The sequence below is a fragment of the Streptopelia decaocto genome (assembly GCF_964273445.1).
Source record: "Streptopelia decaocto genome assembly, chromosome: 1".
Taxonomy (NCBI): domain Eukaryota; kingdom Metazoa; phylum Chordata; class Aves; order Columbiformes; family Columbidae; genus Streptopelia; species Streptopelia decaocto.
Window position 1 is genome coordinate 147231133 of NC_138663.1, and position 27964 is coordinate 147259096.

The following is a 27964-nucleotide window of genomic DNA, read 5'->3' on the forward strand; positions in this document are numbered from 1 at the left end:
AAACCACTGGATTTTATGTTAATTAGGTAAAGTAAATTCTCAGTGCAAAAAAGGGATACAGTGTTGAAGCCTAAGCTGAATTCAAGTTATTTACCCTCAGGCTAGGATTTTAGAATTACTTTTGATAACATTAATGGAAAAACTCCATTTTTTTTTTTCCCAGTGAATGATGGCAATCTGGCAACTACAGGTACAGAATTGTCAAGTTATACATTACTCAGCTACACTTACAATCAGTTATTTTTCTGGACTACAGAAACCCATACAAATAATGTAACATATTGTTTATGCAGTGGCAGGAAACATCTGGCTTAGTTGATGAAGGAGAAATTGATGAAAAAATGAGTCGCCAGCTGCACCACAAATACCACTCTGCCAGTTTTGCCGCAGTGAAGACAGTGCAGCTACATCGCACACAGGAAACCGTCTTCCAACAGAAGACATGTTAATTGCGTGTGCTCAATATCCACAGCAGGGAAAGGGGAGCTCAGAAAGGCATTTGTGTACTTCCAAAAACACCATGATTGATATCCTGGTTCTGCAGGAGTAAACAACCTTCCATCAAACTTCTAGGAAGAGTAATTTTGTTACACTGCAAAAAAGAATGGAACTGCAAAAGGAACCAGACAGAAAATACCATATGGACGGATTTGAAGAACCCCAAGGTCTCTTTCATACGCAGAGAGGTGCCGCAGAAACTCTCTTGATCAAAATTCCGTCACAAAGAATTCAGAATGCACAATTCTAAGGAGGATCTCTGGCATCTGTGTGTTCCATACAGCTTACATCAAGGCTGAAGGAATCAGAGGTAAGGTTTCGCGCTACAGTGGAACTAAGGTTTTTGTGGGTTTTTTGTTTGTTTTTCTAAATGCACATCACACAATTGTTTACATAACAGGCTGACACACCTGCAGAACCAGCAGTATGACTACAGCTTAGAGAGGATTTCCTTGACTTATCACTTCCTTGCCCTAAAGGTTATGCCAAGGTCAGTTTGACATTCAGACAGGAAAGTTATTCTGAATGACAGAAACATAATAAGGCAAGTTGGCCCAAATCCACCAGCAGAACAATGTAGAATTACAAGTCTAAATCCAGGATGAAAACCCTCACAGGCACTATAAAGCCCTTTGACAGGCCCACCAAGTTCATGCACCAAAAGCTGCAGACCTGTATGGTTAAAAAAGCTTCCACACCAGCAAGGTCATGAATCAGGCACTACACAAACAGAGTTTTCAAAAGGATCAGACTCCTAATGGACCCAGTTTGACCAAACACTAACATAACTGAGCACCTCACAATTAAAAAAATTCCAACTCTAAAGCCAGATTTTTAAAGTAAAAATGTATTTATCTAGGATAATAGCCTTACGCGAATTCTCAAACCTCAGAGATTGAATAGCCTCACCATCCTCCCCCCCCGAGTCACATACTCTGTGAAGAACTTCCTATTCATCCAACTGGAGAGCATTAATGGACAGAGTTTTCCCACCATCTCCTGAAACTCCGTGCAAGTGAAGAATTCATGATTAATTGGACAAGACAGACAGAAGCATGACTTGTAACCAAACAATTTAGATGCTCACGTACAAGAGAGAAGAAGTAGAGGTTCTGCTTGTTCTCTCAAAAACTATTTGCAAACCTCACTCGATGATTAGAGTAATAATAAATTGCCATTAGGGAAGAGATCAGAATATCCAGATTGTTCTGAGACATATGAAAGCCTGATTTAATGCCCTGTAGGAGAAAGATGTAGTCCTATTTTGACTCTATCTGCTCTGGGATCTTTTCTCCCCTCTGCATCCCTTCCATAAAATAATGACAACAGTTGTTTTTATCATAGGGTTTTTGCAAGGATTAATTGCAAGTATCATGAAGATTAAAAATACATCAGGGGCATTAATCACTCCCACAGACATTACACTTTAAAATGACAGCTTCCAGAGAAGAGTGTCGTGCCTTGAATGAAGCGATAAAGTGCTGTATTTTCAGAAAAATAAGATTTGTTTCTTAAAGTCTTAATCACAGTATTGTTATTAAGGAGGTATTTACATTTTGCCAACTAAACATTAATCACTCAGTTTTCAGAAAACACCAATCCTTTTTTTGTTGTTTCATTTGTTGTTGTTTCTTCCCCCTCCAGCATCTGACAGATAAAGCTACATGTACTTGGCAAGCACAGCCTCATGGTAAAATCATAGATTTTTCAAGACTTCTCAAAACTACCTTAAACAAATCAGTCACAGCCAAGTAAAGAATGGTTTTCTTCCTACTGAATACATTTATATTCCTGGCAATTTAAAGTTTTGCTCAGTTTTCCTAGAGAAGATTGTTTCTGAAATTATGCTGCATGCAGAGCAGTATGATGACTGGGCTACTTCCAGCAAAGCAGCATTCCAAGAGCCATCCTTTGGATACCTCCTGCAGGCAAGATTGGCTTGTTAAAACAACAACAAAACAAAATACATACCACCAACAAATTGGTTAAGTCACACACAAAAAAGTATAACAGGAATCCCAAGCAATTTGTTGTTGAGCACCCACCATTAAATGGACACTTCCCTATCTATCAGAGTCAGACTTTGGCTGCACATCATAGCAGGCAAGTTATTCGTCTAGATCCTCACAATATAGGAACAGGATGTATGTTTTCACCTGAACATCCTTTGAGTCTCTCATCTGCAATAATACTTACTGCGGAGGTTTCTATAAAACACAGATTACTACTCTGAGAACCTTACATGCCTTAAGTAACTCATCCACAACATGCTGGGGAACCAGAAAAATAACCCTATGACTACTGGAAGCTGGGAAAAAAAACAGAACCTCAGAGGAAGCCTGTGCCTTTACCCTGGATGATCTGTCTTTTCTGGCTCTCTTCAAATGACATTAAAATGAAGTAATAGATTATCACAAGGCACAATGGTAATAAACACTCATAATCTGAAATAATTAGTGACAATATTAGTTTCAGCATCACATACATTTTTGAACAGATGTTTTTAAAAGTGAGACTGTGATGCTCATAGAGATCTAACTGTACTACAACCAAAATGGATGTAATCTCTCTTAAAATATTTTTCTTTCCCATTTTCTTTTGTTTGCATTTTCAAGACACTCAGTTAAAGAAACTTCTACACAAACTTTTGTCTAAGGGACTTAAGAATTTTCCCCTATATCACCCTCCCTACCACCTCTGCTCCTTAGAATAAAAAGAGTATGAGATAATGTTGGTTTCAAGCAGATCTCACTATCAACAGAAACAGCATGCAGGAACAATATGAACTGATAAATGATTGTAACTTGAATTTCTAGATCAAAACCTTAAGCTTTGAACGTCCAGAATGAACTGCTTCAGCCAAACCTCCTATTTCAGAGATACAATGTCGTTCAAAATGAGAGTTTTTTCCTCTTAAATCTGACTCTCCATTGTCACTCAGCAGCTTCAGTCTCCTGGTAAAAATAAGCTTTTTGTCTCCAGAGGAAAGCTTGACAAAAATGAAAAGCAGTCAAAGAGAGCTCATAAAATGTTGATTATCACAGACGCATTAAAGTCCTAATTTAATTATTTTGCAGATCTCAATTAGATATCTAATAATATAAAGGAAACTCATTTCCCACACAACATTCTTGTTGCTAAATTGGAGAGAGGTGGGTTTGACGGATGGACTACTCAATGGATAAGGAACTGGTCGGGTGGCCACATTCAAAGAGTTGCAGTCAATGGCTCAATGTCTGAAGGGTGATCAGTGACAAGTGGTGTCCCTTAGAGGTCTCTATTGTGACCAGTACTGTTCAGTATCTTTAGTAATGACATAGACAGTGGGATCGAGTGCACCCTCAGCAAATTTGCGGATGATACCAAGCTCAGTGTGTGGCATTGATGGAAGAGATGCCACGCAGTGGGACCCCAACAGGCTTAAGGAGTGGATAAATATGAACCTCATGAAGCTCAATAAGGCCAAGTGCGAGGTCCTGCACATGGGTTGGAGCAATCATCAGTATCAGTACAGACTGGGTTATGAAAGAACTGAGAGCAGCCCTGCAGAGAAGGACTTGGGGGTACTGGTGGATGAAAGTTTGGACATGAGCTGACAATGTGCACTTGCAGCCCAGAAAGGCAACCATATCCTGGGCTGCATCAAATGAAGTGTGGCCAGCGGGTTGAGGGAGGTGATTCTGCCCCTCTGCTCCACCCTGGTGAGACCCCACCTGGAGTTCTGTGTCCAGCACTGGGACCCTCAGTACAGGAAAGACATGGACCTGCTGGACCCGGTCCAGAGGAGGCCACAAAAATGATCAGAGGGATGGAACAGCTCTGCTGTGAGGACAGGCTGAGACAGTTGGGGTTGCTCAGCCTGGAGAACACTCTGGGAAGACTTTACTGCAGTCCCTTCCAACCCAAACCATTTTAAGATTTGGCCAACGCATTTCAAACTGAATTTTATAGCCTATATTCTACAGTAAAAACCCCTCAATTGTGTCCTATCTGTAATTCCAGTAGTTTGTTAATTTGCTTAAGAAAATTATTATACTGACAAGAGTATGCTGCGGTATTAGTGGAGATAACAACATACAATTACTAATCATAACTTTGTATTACAGAATATCACCTTCCTGGGTGAAGTTTATGATTATGCCTTTGGGGAACGTACAATAATTTAAATATTAAAAAAAAAAAAAAAAAAAAATCAAAAAATCTACTCCTCTGGTATGTCTATACAGATTTCTGTATGGCAAGTGGTTCTTCCTGTTTTATTTCCTGAAATGACATCTTGTTCAAGAGTAAAGGGATACAGGGTTTTCTAAAGGGAAAGATGCTCTGCGTCTTGGATAACAGCACCACTCTAGGTGCTGTCATCATCAGCTAGTCATCACCTAGCAAACAAAGGCAACATACTCACCAGGACAACATTTTTATACCTTCTCATAAAAATGAGTACACTTAAACTTTGGCAAACGTATATGCTCCTACAGCTGTAAGATATAACATCATGCAAATTTTCTTTCTTTACAGGAGTTAATGGAGCTTCATACTGATGGGGAGCCAAACATGAATACTTATTCTAACATTTCAGTTAGCACCGTCAGTTTATGACTGAACTCTGTTCTTCGTTTCCCAGATGGCAAATTCTTAACAACTCTTCCCTTAAGTCCTTTCTTAAAGTTCTGTGTTCAGTGTTTGTACTCCTTCCTATCTCACATCTTTAGCTTAACATTCTTTACCACTATTCATCCACTTTTGTCTATCCATTGTATTTTGCCATAAGTAAGGTTACTAGTTACTACAAACAGAAAAAACATCCAACGTTTACAAGAAAACGGAATGCATATAACTCATCACAATTATGAAGTTCCAAACAGGATCTTCTATTTTCATCACCACATATGCTCGAGTGGGCCTAGACATCATAAAACTTTCTAGCTTTGAATTTACTAGCCTGAAACAACAAAGTGGTTTACAAATATGTTGACTGCCTACAAAAGGTTTAAGTTCCCATGGGAGACAACAGAAGGACTTTTACTGGAGTACTATGTAATAATTACATTCTGAATAGGGTCAAAATTACTCTGGCAATCTGAGGGCTAAGCAATCTAACTTGCTAACATCCCTGTATCTGTCCTCTTTTCACTTAATAATAAAAAACTAAAAACCCTGTTTTTCCTTAAACAATAGCAGATTACGAGAAAAACTATGTAATGATATCTACCTCAAGATAAATGTGATCTGCTAATTCAAATGCAGAAAATTTGTTGAGAAAAGCATTTTCTCCCTTTGCTTTAAAGAAACACAGCAGGTTAAAGAAACCAACAGAAGTGTATATGTTGCTGTTAGGGCCACGCATCTCCCTATTTCAAGTGAAGGATAGAGAAAGCAGCAGAACTATTATCTCAAAAACTGCAATACATCATATGCAGTTTTACACAAACCATGCTTTTCCTGATCTAGACAGCAGCCATGATTTTTAAAATATCTTAACAAAAAAAAAAAAAAAAAAAAAAAAATCAAACAAACCCAAAACAAAATGACACACACAAAAAACACCAAACCAATAAACAACAAAAAAACTCCAATTAAAAAAAAAAAGGGAGAGGGGGGAGGGTACTGTCTTCTTTAAATTAGCCCTTGACCTTCCCTTTGTTTCCCAGACATGGCTGGCAGAACTGCAGGACATTTCTGAAGAAATTCAAAGAGGTGGAGAACATTCTGCACTCTCAAGGTAAGGATGACACATCAGCATGCATGTCAAACACCAGAAACTGAGCAGCCACCCAAGGTAACATGACTTAAATTAAGGTGGTAATGAGATGAGAGGTCATGACTCAAATTGGTTATTTTCTGTATTTCATTTAAAGTTTTTTGACTGCTAAGACTGTTTTCAGGAGACTCACAGCATGCTCCAAGGGTCAGCACTGCGACCAAAACAAACTCACTTTCCCCAGTTACCTTTTAAAAAGGTAAATTGGTGCAGTAATCCCCACCTCTCCCTCTCTAGGGTCCATAAAAGTTGAAAACTACCAGTTCCAACTAAACTCTGCTTTGGTCGACCCACCTTGCAGAAAAGAAACAAGCAATATAAATTATAGGGAAAGATTTCCCCACTGCAAAAAAAAATTATGGGGGCAAGAAGTATTTGTCCTTGAAGAGTATTTGTCCTTGAAGAGAATGATTATAGCACCACCTCCTGCACATGCCACAGGTAAGATAAATACTAAGTGGAGATAAAATATTAAAGACAAATACTAAAGACAAATATTAAATGGAGATAACCTGGGAACTGTAAGGGTGAATTTCTCTAGAATGCCAAAGAATTGTTTTAAAACATCATGGCTAGCAAAGCAGAGTTGGAGTCTCTACTTCTGACAAACTCAACTGAAGCGTGAACAAATTGTCATAAGCTCCATGGCTATGGCTAGTTGGAAGCGTGATGAGCAGGGAACTGGAAGCTGCTGAAGACAATAAACTTATTTGCATAAACCTGCAGATGAAAGGCAGCTCTGCAGGACAAAGCCAGCAATCAAATTTCATTTGTTGTTGTTTTGGTTGTTATTGTTTTTTGGTTTGGTTTGGTTGGTTGGTTGGTTTTTTTTGGTGGAGAATCCATGACATGCTGACACAAAAAGCAGGCAAGCCTGGTGTCACACCAAACCATTTCCAACTCTTTCGTGGCCAGTCAATCCAGCTGTCTAGTTGTAAAATAGCTGGGGAAGGAAGACTTCTAGTATTCTCCCACAGCAGTGCTGAATGACTTTCAGACAGTCAGCCTGAAGCAATAAGACAGGACCAAACTCACAGCTATTTACTTTTCTATCATGAAAAGTGAAAGTAAAAGGTTATACGTTACATTTTGAACACATGCAAGACAAGCAACAAGGAAGGGACTGGTAAGATTCAAACCAAAAATCTTACTCACACCTTGATATTCTGAGAAGAGCACATTCTTCGTTGCTGACAGAAGTCTGACAAAAACAAATGGCTAACCTTGTAAAACAAAGGACAACAACCACGGAAACTCAAAATGCTGGGAGAACTCAAGCCTCTATGCTGCAGGATGTACTTCCCCCACATTATTTTGACATTTTGGTTTTAAGTTGTTTTACTAGCTGTGCTATAATTTATCTTATAAAGGTTAGGAGGTCTTAATCTCAGATCTCAGTACAGCACCCTGCTATTAATTCTTTTTTCCCTTGGAAAAGAAACAAGGCTACTGACATACTTCCTGAGAACTATCTGATCTATGACTGAGCAAAGAGAACTGTTCTACTTTACTAGAAATAGAGCTCCTACTTTATTTTTATTGAGAACATGCAACTCCCTTATTATACAAAGACATCAGTAGATTATTTACAGTAGCACCAAGATTAAAGCAAACAATGCAGATTGACAAACTCTGGTCTTTAAATCCTGGCAGCAAGATTTTAGAGTGTTATTTCCAACAACTTAAATAAGGTCTTGATTCTACAAAGATAGCCTCACTAAAGCACTGCAGTATGCCTATATAAAGCTGAATAAACATTTAAAACTTCAAAGGGAATGAGTTTAAGGTGTCTATGTACTGACATACCAACCCACAAACAGGTGGGCTTAAGGAAAAAAAAACGCAACAAACAAAACCAACATAACTCTTAGTCTGCACATAAATTACTAATCTTGTGATTTTTTTTTAACTTTTTTTTTTTTACAATATCTATTTAATTGGTTGCTGTTTTACGATCTGTCTACATTTCTCATTACAGACAACAAAAATAGATTAAATCCACTTCACTTGTGTTAATAATCACCTCATGTGAAACCACAGCTTAAGAACAATGGCTTCGAGATGATGTAAGTGCAGCCCGTGACTGAAATGATTCCTTTCAGTCCATCTCCACATGCCCCCTCTCTCCTTTGGTTAGCACTAGCACTGCTGCAGCATCTTGCTGGGGAGTAAATCAGAGAAAAGATGAAGCAGAAGGTTTTGTCTCTTTAAAATGGTAATGAAAATTAAATATTTGAGCAAGACTTCCCATCACATGTAGCATAATATGGCCATGCAATGTTCACAGGACATAGCACTGCAAGTCAACTAAGATAATTCTGAAAAATATATACTAAAAAAAAAAAAAAAAAAAGAGTGGCTTTCTACCAGATTACAGGGATATTTTGACAGCCTAGCTGCACTATCTCCAGATTCATCACTTGAGTGATGGGGAACAAAATCACCCCTTTCACCTAAAGCCTACAGATAACGTACATTTACCTGTTACTTAACCTCTGTTCACTTCAGTTTTGCAGAGAAACAGTTGCTTAAGTTACAACAGCTTTTAACTGCCTGCTGCATAGAAATACTCCTTTGAGGTTCTATTTTTACATATACAAGCTATGCATAACACACTTGTTTCCAAGCCAATAATAGAAATCAGATTTACAGAAATGAGACATCAAATAAAGTAAGAATACTTCTTACTCCAAGTGCCATTAGGGAAACCAGTTAAGTCCAAAAAAAGAGTTACAGGTATCTTTAACATAAGCCTGACTGTGCACCTCATGTCATGGTGGTAGTTTAACCAAATTCAACAAGATTCCTTAGGTGAAACACTAACTGCAGACCTGCAAAGCTCGTGATGGCAACGCTGCCAACAGCACTCCCAGATGTCCACTTCACTGCACCACCTCCTCTCCTAGGCCGAAACAGCCGTCTGCATACCCACACTGCCAAATGGTTATAACCTGAAAACGGGATCCAGACCAGTTTCTTTACCTGGTGCACAGCACGGAAACGTTAAGTCCTTGTGGATGCCGATGGGAAGTGTGGAGCAGGGAGACCTAAGCCAGACTGGCCATCACCTTGTGCTGTGAAAACGACCAAGAGAGCCACTCAATGACTCTTGAGAGCGAGATAGCTGAGACCCATTCAACCAACCTCTAATAAGCTCTTCCTTTAGTTTGCAAACTCTCGTGGAGAAGTTCTTCAGGCACATTTGTAACAAATTTGTATTCAAAGGCAGAAGACTTTTATGAAACAAGACATTTTTAGAAAAGATACTCCTCTACACATTCTCTCAGGGTTTCACACACTGACAAAATGACACTATTAAGAAAGTCCTATCTCCTAGTTCATAAAAAAATAAAGTACGTGCCAAATATTTCATTCCCTGTAACATAACGTGCTTCAAATCCGATTCCCCGTGTACTAGCACTGAATTGAAATCCATGGAAGGGAGGTGCACAGCCTGAAAACACTTAGTCATTTGGAGAGTACTTGAGAAAGAAGGAAAGTAAGAAGTGCCAGCACATACACCTACACCAGCAGCTCGGTTTTCTCAGATTCTGTGCTATTTTAGCCTGGCATTATCTGGCTGCAACCAGAGCACAGTGATGATTCAGTAATATTGCAAGGAGTACACTTTTAGGACAGGGGGATGGGATCATAATCACTTCCACAGAAAAGAACACAAAAAATAGCCACTCTAGAATCTATTAGACCACTAGCAGATCATACCATATCGACGACACCAGAGCCATAACTAATGAGTCCACTACTTTTTACCATGAGTCAAAAGATTGAAAAGCACATATTAGATTTGCAAAAAAATACTCCTGCCAGACACCAGCCTATTCCGTTTTCAAGCTACTTTTTGCCACATTGATCTGCAGTCCCTCTCGACCTCCATTTTTTTCTGAAACTCAAAGAATAAGCAGAAACAAACATTAAGAAGAATTCTGTGACTTTCAAGCCAGGCAGCAAAAAAAACATATGGCAGTTTTTCCCCTTCCTTAAGGCTAACTTTTACCCACAAAGCTAGGCAGCAAACACCAAGTACTGTCCGTAGAATCTAATCAACAGCCAGGTCCCAATGGGCAGGTCAATTGCCACTCAATTCCAGTATTTTCACAGCAGCCTATTAACTTCATTTTCAAAATTAAGTATCACTCCTGGCAAAAAATTAAACTCTTTCAAAATAAGAACAGACATTAAGCTGTCCCCGCTTCAGTACACATGGAACCTGAAATCACTTGGACAAACAAACTGTGCTAGGAGTCAGAGATGACACGTAACTTCACTGATAACAGCAGTATCTAAATGAGGTCCTGCAAATAGAGTAACATATGGCAATAAAGGGAATTCCTGTATTGTGTTTCTGGGGTAGGAAACACCACTCCTTCTGTCAAATTACTTGAGTTGTACCTCTCCATCCTCCCAAATGCAAAGCAAGGATCCTAAATCTGATGTGCACACTTATCCCCAAAGCTAGCTCACCTCTACATGTTTTGAAGCCTCATGAGAATCACTTGTCCCTAGCTAGGCTGACAAGGCAAAGATCCTCATGATGTACTGTCGACATAAAATCAACTTAAGTCTAATAACAGAAAAGGCTAGCATAAAGTAAAATTAATATGGAAAATGCAACAGAAAAATCTGGACAAGAAAGGCAAGAGAGCTGACAGCACAACGTTATAAATCTGAGACTCTATCTGGCTCACGCCTAAATAAATAAAGTCATAAACATCCCTGTCAGTGGTTATTCCACGATTTTCCCAAATACCTCTGTGCCTCTCTTCAGGCTCTTAAGACTCCAGCTACGTGCTGAGCTAACAAACAAACAAACCTTTATTTAGCCCCTAAAAGGACAGCAGGGGATTTTACAAAACCCAAACACGAGGCCTGCCCTGGAAAACTTCCCCGCAGGCTCGGCTCACGCAGCTACCAGGTCAACACCGAGAGCGTCCTGAGGAGCGGCTGCGGAAACACTTGACTCCTTCAGCCACGTCTGGCTCACACCGCTCCCCCTCAGCCGCTCGGCGCGGCCGCCTCCGCAGCCCGCACGCCCCACCGCACGCCCGGGGCTCGGCCCGGAGGCCGCCTGCCAGCAGAGCCCCCCAGAGCCCCTTCCCGCGGGGCACCGAGGGGAAGCCGCCCGCAGTGAGAACACCGCCTCACGGGCCGTCGAGGAGGCGCGTGGGGGGCGCACCGCGCAGCCCTCACGGCGGGGCAGGGGAAAACCGCCTGACACGCGCCCCGGCACGGCCCGCCCGGCGGCCCCGCGGGCGCCCTCCGCCACGGCCTAGCCGGCTGCCCGCCGGACTTGGGAAAGTTTCGGGGAGGCGGGGAAAGGAGGAAACCCCTCGCCCCGCCGCCCAGAGACGCGGGGAGCCCCCTTCCCCGCCGGCGCGGGAGATGCCGTGCTGCGGCGCCTCGCAAACGGGCAGCACAACGGGGCGCGGGAGGAGCCGCCACCCCGTCCTCCCCGCTCCGGCGGAGGGCACCGGAGCCGGGGGCGCCCGGTCAGCGGGCAATGAATGGCCGGGCCGAGCCAGACCCACTCCCGCTCACTTACAGGCGACATAGGCGACGAAGGCGAGCCCCATGAGCAGCTTCATCCTCCTCCGGTTGATGGCGGTCAGCAGGCGCAGCAGCGGCCCCTTGCTCACCATGCCCAGCGGCACGGAGCGGCACGCAGCGCCAGGCGCCTGCACGGCCACGCCACCGGGCACCCGCCGCTCGAATAGGCTCAGCTACCCCCGCCCGGGCTGCCCGGGAACCGCCCGCGCAGGCGCAGCAGCGCCCCCGCTCTCCCTCCCTCCCCTTCTCCCGCCGCGGATGAGGCCGGAGAGCGGGCGGCCGAGGGCGGCGCATGCGCGGGCCGCTGTCTCCTGGCGGCTGCCCCCTGGCGGCTGCGTCCTCTCCCCGCGCCCAGGCCGGGTGGTGGGGCGAGGCGCGGAGGTGTTGCTGCGGGGTCTGTCCGTCCTCCGCCCGCGATAAGCGAAGGGCTCGTGGCTGGAGGGTGCCTGCGCTCCGCAGAGCCCGCCCGCGGCCTCGCCGTGCCCCTGGACTGGTCTGTCAGGGTGCTTCAGTATCGGTGGCCACCTGTCATCTCCCGCTGTGGTCGTTGTCGCGGTTGAGCCGGACAAACAACATAGACCAAGTTCTTAAGTACAAATAGCAGCCTCCATTCATTGCCACAAACACTTTTTTATAGTGTCTTTACCAGTTCAAGTGTCTTTTTGCTATTGGTTACAGGCTGCAATAGTAACATATAATTGGCTAATTTTGCTATCATCAATGTTACTCTTTTACTCCCTTCTTTCTCACAGGTACACCTTAATATCTTCAGGGCCAAACTCTGTTCCCAGACTCTCTGCCAGGGAATCCACGAACCCACCATAATCCCCCACAGGTGGTGACCTGGTGAGATGGACGGGTGGACGTGGGCACACGCACAGACGAAATGCGTGTCACGCTGTGTGCTTCAGTGTCTGCTATTTTGAACGCGTCGTTTGCCTCATCCCAAATGTGCTTTCCATGTCTGCCTACATCTCTTTGCTATAGTAAATAAAAAATTTGAGGATTTTTTTTTTTCTGTCCAAAGTAATAGTTTATGAATTTGTCTCTGTTCAGGGTAAGAAGTTCACGGCTGTTTTAAAATGGTTTACATTTCTACTGCAACTTCCATCTGAAGTCCTTGACAGCTGCTGCAAACTGCAGATACATATTTGCTTGGAATGGTAGGCACCTTCCTCACGTGTCAAAACATGTTCTCCTACCATTGAAATCCACTCACTGAATGTGAAATCTCCTTCCACAACCCAACCTTCTCTCTGAGTAGCATGGCGTTCACACAGTTGCTAAGGGATATTCTTTCTCACACTCGTCTCCCACAGCAGACTTTGAGAACAAGAGTTCTTGAATTAAATTATGAGATTCGGTTATTTAAGTTCAGTAGAGAAATACAGCTTGTTTACACTGAAGAAGTTAGGACCTCCGTCACACAGACACCCACACAGTTAATGAGAGTCAACTCCTCCTTATTACAAGGACTAAAGTCAGTCAAATGTGTGAGTCTAGGAAGGATAAATGCAATAAGATGCTGTTCAGAGTCATTAAGAATATCCTTCTGTGGCCAAGAGAGGCAAAGTGACTTTATTCAGGAAGCCTTGACAATCGAAATTTCCTAACTCCTAACCCTGTGCTTTGATTCTAAGGCCACTCCTTTCCTCTTGACTTCTGTTTCCTTTGATTTGTATTTGATATGCCTTACTTGCCTGTTTATTCTGCTGCTTTTAGCTATGTGGAGAAAAGAGAATAAAAACATCACCATTTAAAACACAATCTAGCACCAAATACAACTCCAAAGTAATTATTCAAATAGTAACAGAGTTTTATACTTGAAGTAAATTTGGCAATCAAAAAGCTATAGCTGAACAGAGCTGCATGAAAGCTATAGAATATTACAGGAGCACACTCCCTCCCTGCACCTCAAACTCCCATTGTTTTCAGTCAGGATTTTTCATAATGGTATCCATATACACAATTCTGATTCCACAAGCCTTTAGGGGCAGGCAAGGCATTCTTAACAGTTGCCCTGCCCTAAGCAAGGCTGCACAACCCGTGACTTGATCAGGCTGCCTGTGTAAGGCATCTCGCTTGGCACCACGATCACTGTTCAGGCCAATTTTGCTGCAGAAACATGTTGAGACAGACTGCAATCCGTGAAGGCGGGAAAAGGAGGGCAAGGGAGCAGGATGCTTTATGGAGCTTCATGGTGGAGGAGTCTCAAGCCCCATGCACAACTGTGCTCTCTACAGGGCCAGCTGTTTGTTATGGATGACACCAGGGCCAACTGTGACCATGTTGCTCACCAGGTGAGCCAGAATACACCTAACTTAACTGCAGGGGGGTGAGTGTACGTTCCCTATATCTCAACTATAAGTACAGGCACGTACCTTGTAAGTTCTACAAAGTTCTCCTGGCACATGATGGCCAACAGCAGGGACATTTATTTCACACCGTGTGTCTTGAGGGCATTGCCCAGTCTCTTCTTGAACACTGTCAGGCTTGGGGCCGTGACACCTCCCTGGGGAGCCTGTTCCAGTGCTCCACCACTCTCTGGGTGAAGAAACTTTTCTTAATGTCCAACTTAAACCTCCCCTTCCTGACATTCCATTGGGTTCTGTTGTTGGTCACTAAAGACGAGTGTTCGGTGCCCCTCCTCCTCCCGTTGTGAGGAGGCTGTAGACCACAATGAGGTCTCCTCTTAGTCTCCTCCGAGCTGAACAAAACAAGTGACTTTAGCCGCTCCTCATACTGGCTTCCCCTCCAAACCCTTCACCAGCTTTGTAGCCCTCTTCCAGACACTGTCTATTAGCTTAATATGTTTTTTTATACTGTGGCAGCCAGAACTGCACACAGTGCTCCAGGTGAAGCCAAACCAGTGCAGAGCAGAGTGGGACTCAATGATCCTTGTGTGTCCCCTCCAACTCAGGACATTCTATGATTCTATGATTCAGGCTACAGCTGGTCACATTCACAACCTTGTGACAAGGACTGGCACCAATAGCAGAGGTTCTTGTGCATAGTGCCAACAGAAAGACTGAGGGATGATACAGTTTTGAGTGCTGACTCTTAGGGATGCTCTACACATCAGGAAGCATGCATCCATCTGCCTTCAGATCATTATTTTAGCCAGGCTGAGAGCATGACCTCGGCTAATGGCAATGCTCTCTGAGCTGGTTCGCAGGCAATATATCTTGTCCTCTGTACTGCAGTTTTCAGCTTCAGTTCTCAAAGTGCTTTATGAGAGCTTTTTTTTTTTTTTTTTTTTTATTAAACCACAACCTGTAAAACAATGGTGGGTTTTAAGAGATGTACTTTTAAAAAATTACTTTTTAATAATTAAAAATGTGAATGTGCAGGTGTATCTGTCTGAATTACCAGCATGAAGTTAGAACTCACAGCACCCCCATGATGTATGTTTCCCTGATAGCAGATCAGAACCATGCAATTACCCAGCTGTAGTTCCAGAATCAAGAAAAATTAAAACTGCCATAATTTGCACTGTTTCCACATGATGCCACATGAGAGAGGCTCTTCTGCTATGTGGAAACATAGGGAATATCTTGTCTTTCTGTCCCAGTCAGTTTTCTGCAAGAGATGACATTCCACCATATGAGTTGTGAGACTGAAGCAGACCTCAGGCACTGAGACCTGAGCAGAGAGAACTGATGTATAAGGAAATGAGTTGCAAAGCACTGAAATAATGTGAAAATAATTTTAAAAAACCTCATTACCACCACACTAATATCATCTGTTGTAACTTTGGTGTCTAAGTTAGTTAATGCTGAAGGTAGCCAAGAAAGGAACACAGAGTTGTATAGCTATGCGTGCCCTTCCTCACTGTTCAGCTGCATCCTACAGCTGGTGATATTTACCTGGGAGGAATTGTTCTGGTCCCTTGATCCTCCTCTAGTAAATCTACAGTTGATTCTATTGAGTAACACTCTTGTACTGCATAAGCACAACTATCCAGTCATAAAAAACCCTAGATCATCCTGAAAAACTAATACCATTCATGTGTGTGAAAATAGTTGTGGGTTGTGTTTTTTGTTTTTTTAATATCAGAATGTGAATCTTTTTCTTTGGTGAACTCTATAGCACATTAGAGTGGGGAAGGGAACTCACACACACACAAAGTGAAAACTAGCAGCCTTTCTTTTCAGGGAAAGTTAGAAGTTTGAGGGTTTGAGTGTGTTTTTATAAGACAAAAGAGAACATGCAGTTCTGGGAGCAGAGTCAAATCTCTTAATATTAATATCTCAAATGAAAAAGAAAGCTACTAAGTTCTTCAGTCAGTTATTATATATTATTTGGATGGTGATGTCAATAAGCAGTTTCAAACATGACTGGGTCATGACTATACTACGTATCACATGAATGAAGAATTGAGACAATCCCAGACCTTGAAAACATACAAATTAAGAGACAAATTATCCAGTGAATGTGAACAAACAAACAAGTAAGTGTCAAAGCATAATATGAAAATGACTACTTAAATACGGATTTGCAGAAATTCAGTGAATCATTTAATGATATAGGCAGCTATTTGCAAAGAATAAATTGTAATATATAAGGAAATAATTGTATTTCAAACTACAGTGCGGTCCATTTATTTTGTTAACCAGTTTCAGCAGGTATCATGTGGGAGCAGTGTCAAGATTTCATTATGTAAAAGCTGAGGCTCCTTTTTACATCAAGCATGTAGAAACTCAAGACACAATGTTACTCAGAAAAGTTGCTTCAGGCTGCAGACTTGAAACTGATATGCTGACTAGATTAAAAAAAGAAGTCAAACAATATTTCTAAATTGACTGGTAGCATTACCTACATAAAGTACTTGTCCTTTGTGATGCATTATTCCTCTGAGATAACTGAGTACAACCCTGTACATTTTCAAAGTTGGAAAAAGACATTAAGATGCCATATCTATTCCAGAAGTGCAGAAGGCCACATGCAAGATTCTCTGGTAACTGTGTCAGAATGAAATAGCAGAGATAGTGGGTAAATGACAGATTATAAAAACTTGTGAGCAGTTAAAACCACTGTTCCTCAAACATTTTTTACCATCCATCAAAGAAGCTAGTTTATAGTTTAAATAGCAGAGATAGTGGGTAAATGACAGATTATAAAAACTTGTGAGCAGTTAAAGCCACTGTTCCTCAAACTTTTTTTACTGTCCATCAAAGAAGCTAGTTTATTAGGCTAGGTCAGCAAGTAAATTATTCTTTCACTTCTGTTTTACATTTCATAATTTGCCCAAACCCTTTGGAGGTTTCAACTGGTATCATTCTGCCCTAGAGCACTCAGAAAGTAGTGACTTTGAATGGATCTACTTTGTGTTGGATTCAGTCTGGATTGTGCTGGAATTAGTACCAAAGAAGCCCATGGCTTCTTTGTATTATGGTAAAAAGAAGTTGTAGCTATCTGCTTCTGTTTCCCTGTATATCATTGGCCCAGAAAGTGAAAAGGAATAAACCTATCTTGAGGTGGGTCAGGGATGCATATGCATGTAATATGCATGTGATTAGTGGCTGAGGACTGCGCTTTGTTGAAAAAATAAAGCACTTGGGGCTTATGCTGGAAGTCTGTGCTGGCCACTGCAGCACTAGGAACAGGAAAGCTTTTTTTCGTTTGTGTCTTTACTTGCAGTAATGCTTGCTAGATGTGACTTCAGACATTTTAGCAGTATGCTGCATAAAAGGTTTGCTTCTCCTTTCCCCATGAAAGCCCCAGGCAGATGGTTTACAAGCCACTTCAGTGGTAATGTCTCTCTGTTACACCAATGTGAGGATTATCAACCTAATGGCAAATAAGGGGCTGATGCTGAGTAACTTGACGAGCAGGACTGCAAGGTGCTGGAGAGCACATCTGCTTTGCAGTCTAGATATATCTATTGGTGTATTTGTCCTTTGAGACAGAAAAGTCTCAGTGCTCTTCAGCTACTCTACTGCTGTCAATAAAGGAGAAAGTAAACAAAGTAATTAAAGGTGTTAGAGAACTTGTACAATTGAATTTATAGAAAGATACTACTGAGGAGTGTCTATATCACAGCCCAGTTGAAATGTATTTAGAGTGGACAAATTCCTACTGATCTTTGATGTTGTTCCTCTTCCACATATTTCCCTAGCTGCAGTGTCATAAAGTTAGATGGATGACAGAGGCAACACGTACACTCACACATTTCTGGAAATCTAACACAGAAGCAGTATTAAATTTATGTGGTCCATAGCTGTGATGGCCCACGGCCTTATGAAGAGGGATCTAGGACATCTAAAAACAGAACAGCCTCGTGTAGTAGGCTCATCCGAATGATGGGCTAGAGTGTACCCTCAGCAAGTTTGCAGATGACACCAAAGTGGAAGGAGTGGTTGATACGCCAGAGCATTGTACTGCCATCCAGCTCTCAATAAGCTAGAGGAATGGCCTAACAGGACCCCCATTAAGTTCAACAAGGAGTAATGCAAAGTCCTGCACCTGGGGAGGAACAACCCAGGCACCAGTACATGCTGGGGCCAACCAGCTGGAAAGGGCTTGGAGGTCCTGGACACCAAGCTGAACAAAACCAAGCCATGTACCCCTGTGGTGAAGAAGGCTGATGGTATCTTGGACTGCATTAGGAGGAGTGTGGTCAGCAGGTTGAGGAAAATGATCTTTCCTGTCAAATCAGCACTGGTGAGTGTTGGGTCCCATTCTGGGCTCACCAGTACAAGAGAGACATGGACATACTGGAGAGAGTACGGTGAATGTCAGCTAAGATGATTAAGGGAGCATCTGTCCTATGAGGAAAAAGAGAAAGAGCTGGGACTGTTCAGCCTGGAGAAGAGAAGGCTCAGGAGGGATCTCATGCATTTGTGTAAATACCTAAAGGAAGTGTATAAAGAGGATGGAGCCAGGCTCTTTCCAGTGGTGCCCAGTGAGAGGACCAGAGATAGTGGGCACAAAGTAAAACACAGGAGGTTCCCTCTGAACATCAGGAAACACTTTTTTTTTTTTTTTTTTTAATGTGAGAGTGACAGCACTGGCACAGGTTGTCTGGGGAGGCCGGGCAGCTTTGGAGATATTAAAAAACTGTGTGGACATGGTGCCCGGCAACTGGCTCAAGGTCGCCCAGCTTCAGCAGGAGGTTAGGATCAGATGACCTCCAGTGGTGCCTGCAAACCTCAGACATTCTGTGATTTGGTGTTTACAAGGCAAACAAAAGCACACTTCCACATATTTTACTTAGCTGTGGGCTTTTGTTCTTTTCCTGGATACAGCTGAATAGATTAAAAACCAGGCGAGTGCTTGCCTTTGTATAAATTACCTTTAGTTATCTCAATAGAAATATTTATGTGAGTAAAGACACTAATGAACAGCTTTCTATGTAACCTTACTCTCTTTTGCAATTACAGGCTTTAGAATTATTGCCTATGGTCAAGGTAATTTACAGTATCAAATTTCTGTTTTGAAGTAAGGAGGATTAGGGATTTCCAGATAAGTTTCCCAGTAGCTAATGAGATTTAACCAAATAAACTTTCATTGCTGCCTTCCAAAGTTAAATTATGGTCTTACATAAACTGTAAATTCCCCTGATGAATACCAGTTAAATGAGTTTGGAAATTGTGTTGCAGCCCAACAACCAACCAACCAAACCTTGCAAAATAACCCTTGAATATTCTTGTTATACAGAGTATAAATTCACTACTGGTAAAACCCATACTTTGTAGATTTCCAAATCATATAAAAGCAATGTGAACTTTTGAGAATGAAACTTATTCATAGAAAAAATTATGACATTTCTTATGTGCACACTTTTACCTTGTGCCCCTCACTGGCACTGAAAATTTATTGCTGCAGTGCTTATTAAAAGCAACCAACAAAAGAGAATGAAGGTCTAACATGAACAGCATTTGAATTATTAGATCAAAAATAATTATTGGAAATTTATCTTTTCATGTTATGCCAACGCTTCTATTGGAAGGTTTTACAAATGGCCAAATTTGCATTCATCACAGGCTTCAAACTAGGCAGTTAAGCTAAGTTGATTAGGCCAAGCCTGGACAATACTGTGTGACCTTACTGGATCATGCGACCAGCTTTTTTGCTGGTAACTGGTAGCTTTTTAGTTACAGAAACAATACTCCAAAGCGAAGGCTGAATTGAGGAAGGAATGCAATGAAGATAAAGCTGGAACATTCACCTGAATTACATCTGGGAAGTATTCCTAGATCCTGAAGTTTCAATACGTGGACTGCTTTGAAGCATTCTGCAAAAGGTTCTGGAAAAAAAAAAAAGTAATCCTCTTATCAGGAAACTTACATCTGAAGTCTGGGGAAGGCTGTAGATCAGAAAGGTTTGGAAACCTTTTATGCACATGTTATAGGCTGACTAGGTAGGAACAGGCTCTCCAACTCTAATGCCCATCAAAAGGAAAATAACTATGTTGATTTAAGTTATTGGTAATTTCAACAAATATATGGCTCAGGAGCTTGTCTACAGTACATACAGAGCATTTCCCAACCTTTTTGTACTGGATTCACTTCCAAATAGTGCAAATGTGCCCACATAGATGATATGGAAAAATTAGTCTCATGCCAAGGTAGCTTAAACTAGTACCCTGAAAAGAATCAAGCAATATCAGTAAGGTGAGTTGTTGCTGGATATTTTGTCCTAATGTCTGTGCTGGGGATGGCTGTGATTTTTTTAGCTGGAGTACATAACTGTATAAATGTGTGTGTACATTCCTGTATCTCTCTGTGTCTCTCCCTGCACTCCTGTCTCTCTGGTCCTTCAGTAATTTTTTAATCACCTGCTTGTTTCATCTGAAATAGCATAGAAATGTTAATTCCCCTATATATTTATTAGTGGTAGGCTGATGGAAAATGCTTAAGTGTTATTAAGCAGCAGAGTCCATGCAGGAGGAAGACACATGAGCACTGTGACCATGGGAATTTCAGTCAGAGCTCACAATATATTAGATATATATATATATTAGATATATTAGATATCACAAGACAAAAATTCTTTGGAAACCAGGCTTAATTAGCTCTTGTTCCTGGAGTTACTAATTGTTGTAATAAAACTTAACAGCAAAGCCTTCAGTGCCAGCTGCCTGGGAGAAATGAATGGGGCCCCAGGAGCAGAGAAATCTGCAGGAGAAGATGGAAGGTAGTATGGAAAGGAGAAAGAAAAACAAAATAGTCTGTTGAAACTAAGCTGTGCCCAAATATCTTGAAGCAGAAGCTGTAATTATCCGTGTGTCTCTCAAGAAGTTTGAGAACAATGCCAGATGATGACAACAAAGTAGATAAAGTAGATTTCTGATCCCTTTTTCTCCCCTCATCCAGTACTCTATGGTGTTAACAAAAAGAAGAGGTTGGCTGTATGAGGAGAGAAGAAGGAAGGGTGTCATCCATGTGAATGGCACTTGAGCAGTTTGCCTTGGCTCAGCCCACCCACTCTCACCCAAAATGAACTTGGCTGTAGAGATTGATTACTTATGCATTTCATGCAGCCTTCATCTGCCAAATCCAGCCAATTGGAGAGGGAGTGCAAGTAAAAACAGTTCTGTACTCCATCTGTCAGGCCGTTCTCTGTCTTTTGTATGGTTTTCTCACATGTCAATGGATGTTTCAAAAAAAAGTGTTTGAAAGGCATTGTTTTCTGTTTTTGTTTGTTTGTTTGATTAGGTGTTTTTATGTGTTTGTTGGGGTTTTTTTAAAGAAAATGACCATACTGAAAGACTACATCAGCAAGCTTTCTCTAGAGATTAGTGTGCACTTCTACAGAACTTGCAACAACACATTCCTGACTAGCTTTATTATTTATTTCAACATTTACAGCCATATAGGCTTATGTTTTATAGCACCTAAATTAATCTTCTGAGGCTATAAAATCTGTAATACTCTTACAGGTAGCACCCTTCATATTCGTCTAGCTTTAGGAAAGGCTGAGGTACTCTGTGTGGTCGCTGAACAGAAATAGCTATGCTTGAACAAGAACTGCATTAAAATCCCAGCTATTAAGGACCTCTGATGCCCTTCAGCATGGCCATGCACTCTGGGAGGTGGTCACAGTTTATTACCAGGGACAAATAAACCTCTCTTTTTAGCAGTAGTTGCTATCTATATTGCATCCTGCAATTAGTTAAGATGCTATCTCTAGGACCAATGTCATTCACTGGGAGCTGAAGGACATGCTGATACAAAATTCCTGTTTTGATCTCAGGCCACACATAGAAGCACCTTCAGAGTGCAACAGCTGATACAACAGCACAAAAATCTTTGTATTTCCTGTCTTTCATGTGCCATCTAGTATGTCCCACTGCCAGTCTTGATGACTCCTATGGGTTCAAACATTCATAGCTCCAGCTGCAGACTGCAAAGTGCACGTCTGGGTACACCACGGTCACGTAGTAGGGAATGGCAACAGTCAGGAGATTTGGACACCTGACCTAAATTTTCATCTTCCTCACATAAAACTAAGCTGATGTTGGGCGAATTGAGTAAAAAGGAAGGCTGTTTACGTAAGAGAGCAACGTAGAGCTGGTGTATTGTTGTATATTAACCCTGTCAGGCAGATCAGCCCCATGCAGCCATTTCTCACACTCCCTCCTGTGGGACAGGGAAGAGAATCAGAAAGGTAAGAATGAGAAAACTAATAGGTTGAGATAAAGACACTTTAACAGATAAAGCAAAAGTTGCACATAAGCAAATAGAAATAAGGAACTCATTCACTACTTCCCATCAGCAGGCAGGTATTCAACCATCTCTAGCAAAGCTGGCCTCCAACACACATAACAGTTACTTGGGAAGACAAATGCCATCACTCCAAATATACCCCCTTTCTCCTTCTTCCTGCAGCTTTTATTGCTGAGCATAATGCCATATGGTCTGGAACATTCCTTTCATCAGTTTGGGTCAACTGTCCCATCTGTGTCCCCTCTGAACTTCTTGTGGACCCCCAGCCTACTCACTGGTGGGGCAGCGTGAGAAATAGAAAAGCCCTAGATGCTGTGCAAGCCCTGCTCAGCAATAACTAAAACATCCTTGTGTTATCAACACAGTTTTGGTCACAAATCTGAGACACAGCACCATACAACCTACTATGAAGAAAACTGACTCAGCCACAGACATAACCAGTACATGTGTGCAAACAGGTGAGGGGAGAAGAGCCCTGTATGGGTGTGGGATACTGAATTTTTTTTAGTGTAGGCATCACAGCCCAGCATGTTCCACGCTGTGTGTAGGTGTGACTAGACCACTAGGAGAAAGAAGCTGCAAAAAAGCACATGTTGTGGTCTTGAATGGGGCTTTTCAGCTGGAGCTTGTATGAGGACATGCATTGCAGACATGGATACAACGTCTGGCTAGAGGTAGGGGTCTGGTCAGGCTTTCTGTACACTTGGGTGAAATGGCTCACTGCTCTTGGGAATGTTTCCTTCCCATCTGTTGATCCACTTGTCTTGGAAACTCAGAAGGCCATTCATATTCATTAGTCAAATAGAAAAGTTTCAGGCTGAAAGGAGAGGGAGAAGGTGCTAGGAGGTCTTTGGTGTAATGGCTTTCTATACTCTCTAATTTGTATTTTCAATGACTTTGTCTGCAAAATGCTACTTTCATCACTGAGCCTGTCCTTGGGTATGCTTGAGATGATTTTTATTTTTTCACTCTTCGGCTTTTCAGAAGCTCATTTTCCCCCAAACGCATGGACACTCACTTCTTCAAATGCATTTCCTTTTTATGCCCCTGGACAGTGTGGAAAGGTAGAGCTCTGAATATAGTGAAGTAACCAGTGCAGAATTTATACATCCCTGCAGTAAAGCCAGGGCACACACTTGCTCTACAAATCAGATTGTCGATTTACCTATTGAAATACTTTGCCTTGAACCTTCTCAGGTGTATTATTCGAAATCAATCACTAGAAGTGAGGGTGTTAGGGGAATTTTTTCATCCTTTTGATGTATACAGGACTTCCATTAACATCATGCGGGAGAGGATCTTCCCAGTTTACAGATCAGACAATTTCAAGAACGTAAGTATAGCCTTTAGAACCTTGAATACAAGTCACTGTAAAAGTGTTAATGCCTACATTTTTTTAGACTTCAGTAGTTTAATTGCCTCTTGTGCCTGATGAGGTGTTGATCTCTGCTAGATTGCAATAGGTGAGCCTCCTTTGGCAATAACTTAGAAATGGAAATAGGATAATTAGCATCTGGCTATCCAGTTTTCCAAATAAGACCTGGAGAAATGTTATGTAAAATCTCCTCCATCAACAGAAGTGATCAAGTAGTTTATATATTTTGACTTCAATCTGATAAAATTAAGAAAGGTTTTATTTATAACCTACCTTCTCAATGTTTGGTTTGGATAGAAAACTTTTTTTTAATTTATGTTAGCACTGTCTCCCTCCAGTTCTGCAGGATCAAGCGAACCCAGGGAGAGGGAAGACAGTGGCTAAGGGGCTGCTATTCAGTCAGACACACCGATATTTAATATGTTGCCCCTCTTCCAGAATACACTTTTTAACAATCTTTGTACTACTCCCTGTGAATTTGATGGGAGCTGCACATACAAAACATGTTTTTTATGAATGGGGGGTCACTGCCAAGTAAAGAGCCTGATAAAAATAATCAGGCGAATTTCTTGAGGTACAAGTTAAAAGCAAGGAAACTAAGGAAAATAAATTTCAAAAGAGTGAACCTATAAGAGTGATTTGTTATAATCACAGTATTAAGCCACATGTTTAATGATCAGATGAGCTGGTGTAGGTCCCAAACTAAACTGTGGATTGGGCGTTGATAACAACGGGTCAATGAACGCTGAAGCAGAATTTGTTTGGCTGTTTTAAGGGAAACTGCATATCTTTTGTGAATTTTTTTTCTGGTTGTTTAAACATTAAAACACAAATTCCAGACAGTAATCCCATGACAAAACTTAAATTCTGGAAAGCCCTTGTCTTCTGCACTTCCCACTGAAAAATTCTTTTGCAGAATGCTAGTTGTATCCTATTTTCCAAAAGCTGTATCTGCATTTCATAGGTTAGTATGTCTCAAAGCTGTTATATTAGTTGTGACCCCACTTTAGCTATAACTGTTTGTGTTGCAGGATCAAGTGGCATCGAATAAATTGAAAAATGTGAGTGGAATCTTCATCCACCCTACAGCATTATACCAAAACAGTTAGTATGATGTAGGAGGACCCCTTGAAAGTCCTGAATCTACTGGAAACATGACTTACCCAACGCCAGGACCAGAGAAGACACTGTATAGTTCGTTGTTCAAATGGATTTTACCCCGAGTTAGCTGATTCTCCTCATATATTATGTAAAGAACTCAAGGCACAGGGGTATAGCGTCAACTTTGGGGTCAGATGTCTAAAGATTAGCCCCCATGGGGGTTATAATAGATAATTCCAGGGCTTTTCTCATTTCTTGGGAGAGCTCATCACCACCATCATCATGCTGAGTGCTGATGTTGGAAGTACAGAGGGAATCAGCACATCCCTACATCCCTCCTCCTCTCCTGGGAGTTTGCCTTCCTGGGCTTAGGGACAAGAGCTTAGCTGCCTGCAGTCAAGGTCAGCTCAGTGAGAAGAGCTCTTGTGAAGAAAGAGCTGGAATATGCCTTGGGATCCACACTCCTTCCTTTCAAAGTTGCTTTTGAGTTGAGCCTCTTGCCCCTGTCCCCACCTGAGCTATCTTGCAGTTGTGCCACAGTCATGCCCATCCCTAGCCATGGACACTTGATCCTGACTTTCTGGCTTGACTCCATGACTTGATCTCAATCCTGCTTTATCTCTATGGTCTTGTCTGGTGATCTGGACTCTCAGCCTAAGCTGACTGCTGTCACTGGACTTTGTCTGATCACCTCATTCAGGTACTATGGGACTCAGCCCTTGCTGGCATGGCCTCTGTCTGCCAGCTGCTTCATCATGCTTGGCTTCCCACTGCCTTTTCCTTATGGAGCAGCTGGACCTTGCTGCTCCCTGACAGGGAGATTCATGGCAGCAGGCATGGTTTGTTAGCTATAGCCTGGGTATCATACTGTGCAATGACTGCACAGGTGAAGAGGGCCCCCTTGCAGGATAAAGAATAGTCATGCTAAGACCTTGCCTATACGTGACAATTTTTCCTTTTGTAATTGTGCCAGAAATGAAGTTGCTATTTTTTCCCTGTCACTCACCCAGTGAGATGTACTCACAGTGGTACAGTAATGTTACTGTTTGACTTATTATGAAAAGCTCAGGGATGTATTCTGGACTGTATGAAATACGCAGAACCTATAAGTAACTAACCTGGAAAAAAAATCATGCACCCTCTCACCACCATATTTCAAACTTCAAATGCATGATAAGCTCCAATTTGTAATATTGATGCAGTTTTGCTGCTATTGGATTTACCAAAGTGGTGTTATTGTGTCCCTTTCCAGTAAACTCAAATCCTGGGAGATGTGAAAGTTTGTACAGTATACACTACGCAAACATGTTTGGAAGTTCATGCAAGATCTCTTCTTTGTGTCTTTCTGCAAGCAGTTTTCAGTCGGACTTGTCTTTACACCCTGTGAATACAACAGGCAGGTGATACAATCACATGGGAGTCAATGTGCTGGGGGGCCAAGTGTGGGTTATATATCTGGGGATAAAAGTAAATAGTTGTGACTTTATTTCAGCCAGTGAGGCTCTTTTCTACCCATTTGCACAACTGCTGTATGACCTTGACTACCACATGTTGGGATGGCCATTCTCTCTTTTAGAGGTTTGCAGGCTTCTCCTATAGCTTTTCTCTCCTATAAATTCTCATTACCACTACATGGCTTTTCCACTTATTAAAACTTGTTCTTAGTGACAGTTTGGTACAACTGAGAAGGACTCTAACACATGCTATGTGCTGGTCATAAAGCCTCTTAAAAGCCTAGATTGCCATTTTCAAAAACAGTTTAGGCTCATAGAGTTAAATCTGTATCTGGAAAAGACATACTAGTGATCCATCAACAGTTGGCGGATTGCACTTACACAAAGATTATTCACAAAGAGAGAGTTTTACTTATAGCTACTTCCCAACAATATGCAGAACTCACACAGACCACACCATCCACAGTAACAAATTACTGCAAGCAAATCAGCTCCACAGTACTGACAGACATTCACTCTAAATTATGTATTTTTCATATGTTCTGTATATAGAGCTGGCATTGATCAGGGGTGATAAAAGCAGCAAGACATTTGAGACAAAAGCAAAAAGATAGAAACTGCAGTGTGTGGAAGCAAAGAGACATCTTCTTTCGGTTTATATGTTCTGCAGTGAAAATTTTGCAGTATTTTGCAAGACTACCCAGAAAGCTCACTTTTGTATTGCAACCCTTCCCCATCTGCCAAGAGGGGACCTCTTGGACCATATTACAGTAGGGCATTTGCTTTGTCAGTGTGTTTACATTTGCGTGGAGGGTCTCCTGTGACTGCCTCAGCTCACTGCTCTCATAACTACTGCTAATAGCCTGTCTCCACAGCAGAGTTAACTAGGTTGCAAACCTAATGAAAGTAAGATATCAGATTGCTCAGATGAAGAGTACTTTAGGTCTAGAGGTCTTCATCCTTGAGATGCTGTAGTGCAGACCAGTGTGACTGTGTCCATAGAAACCCTGACCCAGCCTCAGTGCTTTAAAAAGGACTGTTCAACAAACTCATTCACAAGGTGCTTTCTCCTCCAGCCAGACATGCTGTTTATGGCAGTGACATGAAAACAATGCTTTATGTAAGTAGCTTCCAAGCAGTTGCTCGTTATTAATGCAGTCAGTTCTGACAGTGAAAGCAAACAGCATTTGGCAGCAAGAACTTAATAAGAGTGTCATTAAGGAATTTAGTCTGGCAACTAGCAAGTGCTTTGTAGTGCAGTGAGATGACTTCCCTGCCTCTTTGCCTCTGTTTTTTGGCTGCTAAACATTAAAATGCCATTGTAAGTATATTTTCCCCTGTTCATATGTTTTACTGGTGTCATACCACAGCTTACCAGAAGATTTATGTCAGCTTCTGGCAGCCTGCATTCTCTGTTGGCATCACAGAGATGGAACAGAAATGCATGAAAAAAATCAGCAAAGAAGCACAGCCTGGTAATAACAGGGTTTGGAGGACTAACAGTATCAGCTTTTAGTTTCTCTGCATGTTCATTGAATGT

General features: G+C 41.8%; 1 protein-coding gene across 2 annotated transcripts in view; it reads right to left on the reverse strand.

Moving 5' to 3' along the window:
• Positions 1-12037, reverse strand: part of UXS1 (UDP-glucuronate decarboxylase 1) — a 68038-nt gene extending 56001 nt beyond the window's left edge. Inside the window, exon 1 of one of the 2 annotated variants that reach the window (XM_082043748.1) lies at positions 11820-12037. In XM_082043748.1, the coding sequence (XP_081899874.1) occupies positions 11820-11916 (97 nt within the window). In that variant the 5' untranslated portion in view covers positions 11917-12037. The remainder of the gene's footprint in view (positions 1-11819) is intronic. The other variant, XM_082043747.1, reaches the window with a different exon arrangement.
• Between the last annotated feature and the right edge of the window lie 15927 nt (positions 12038-27964).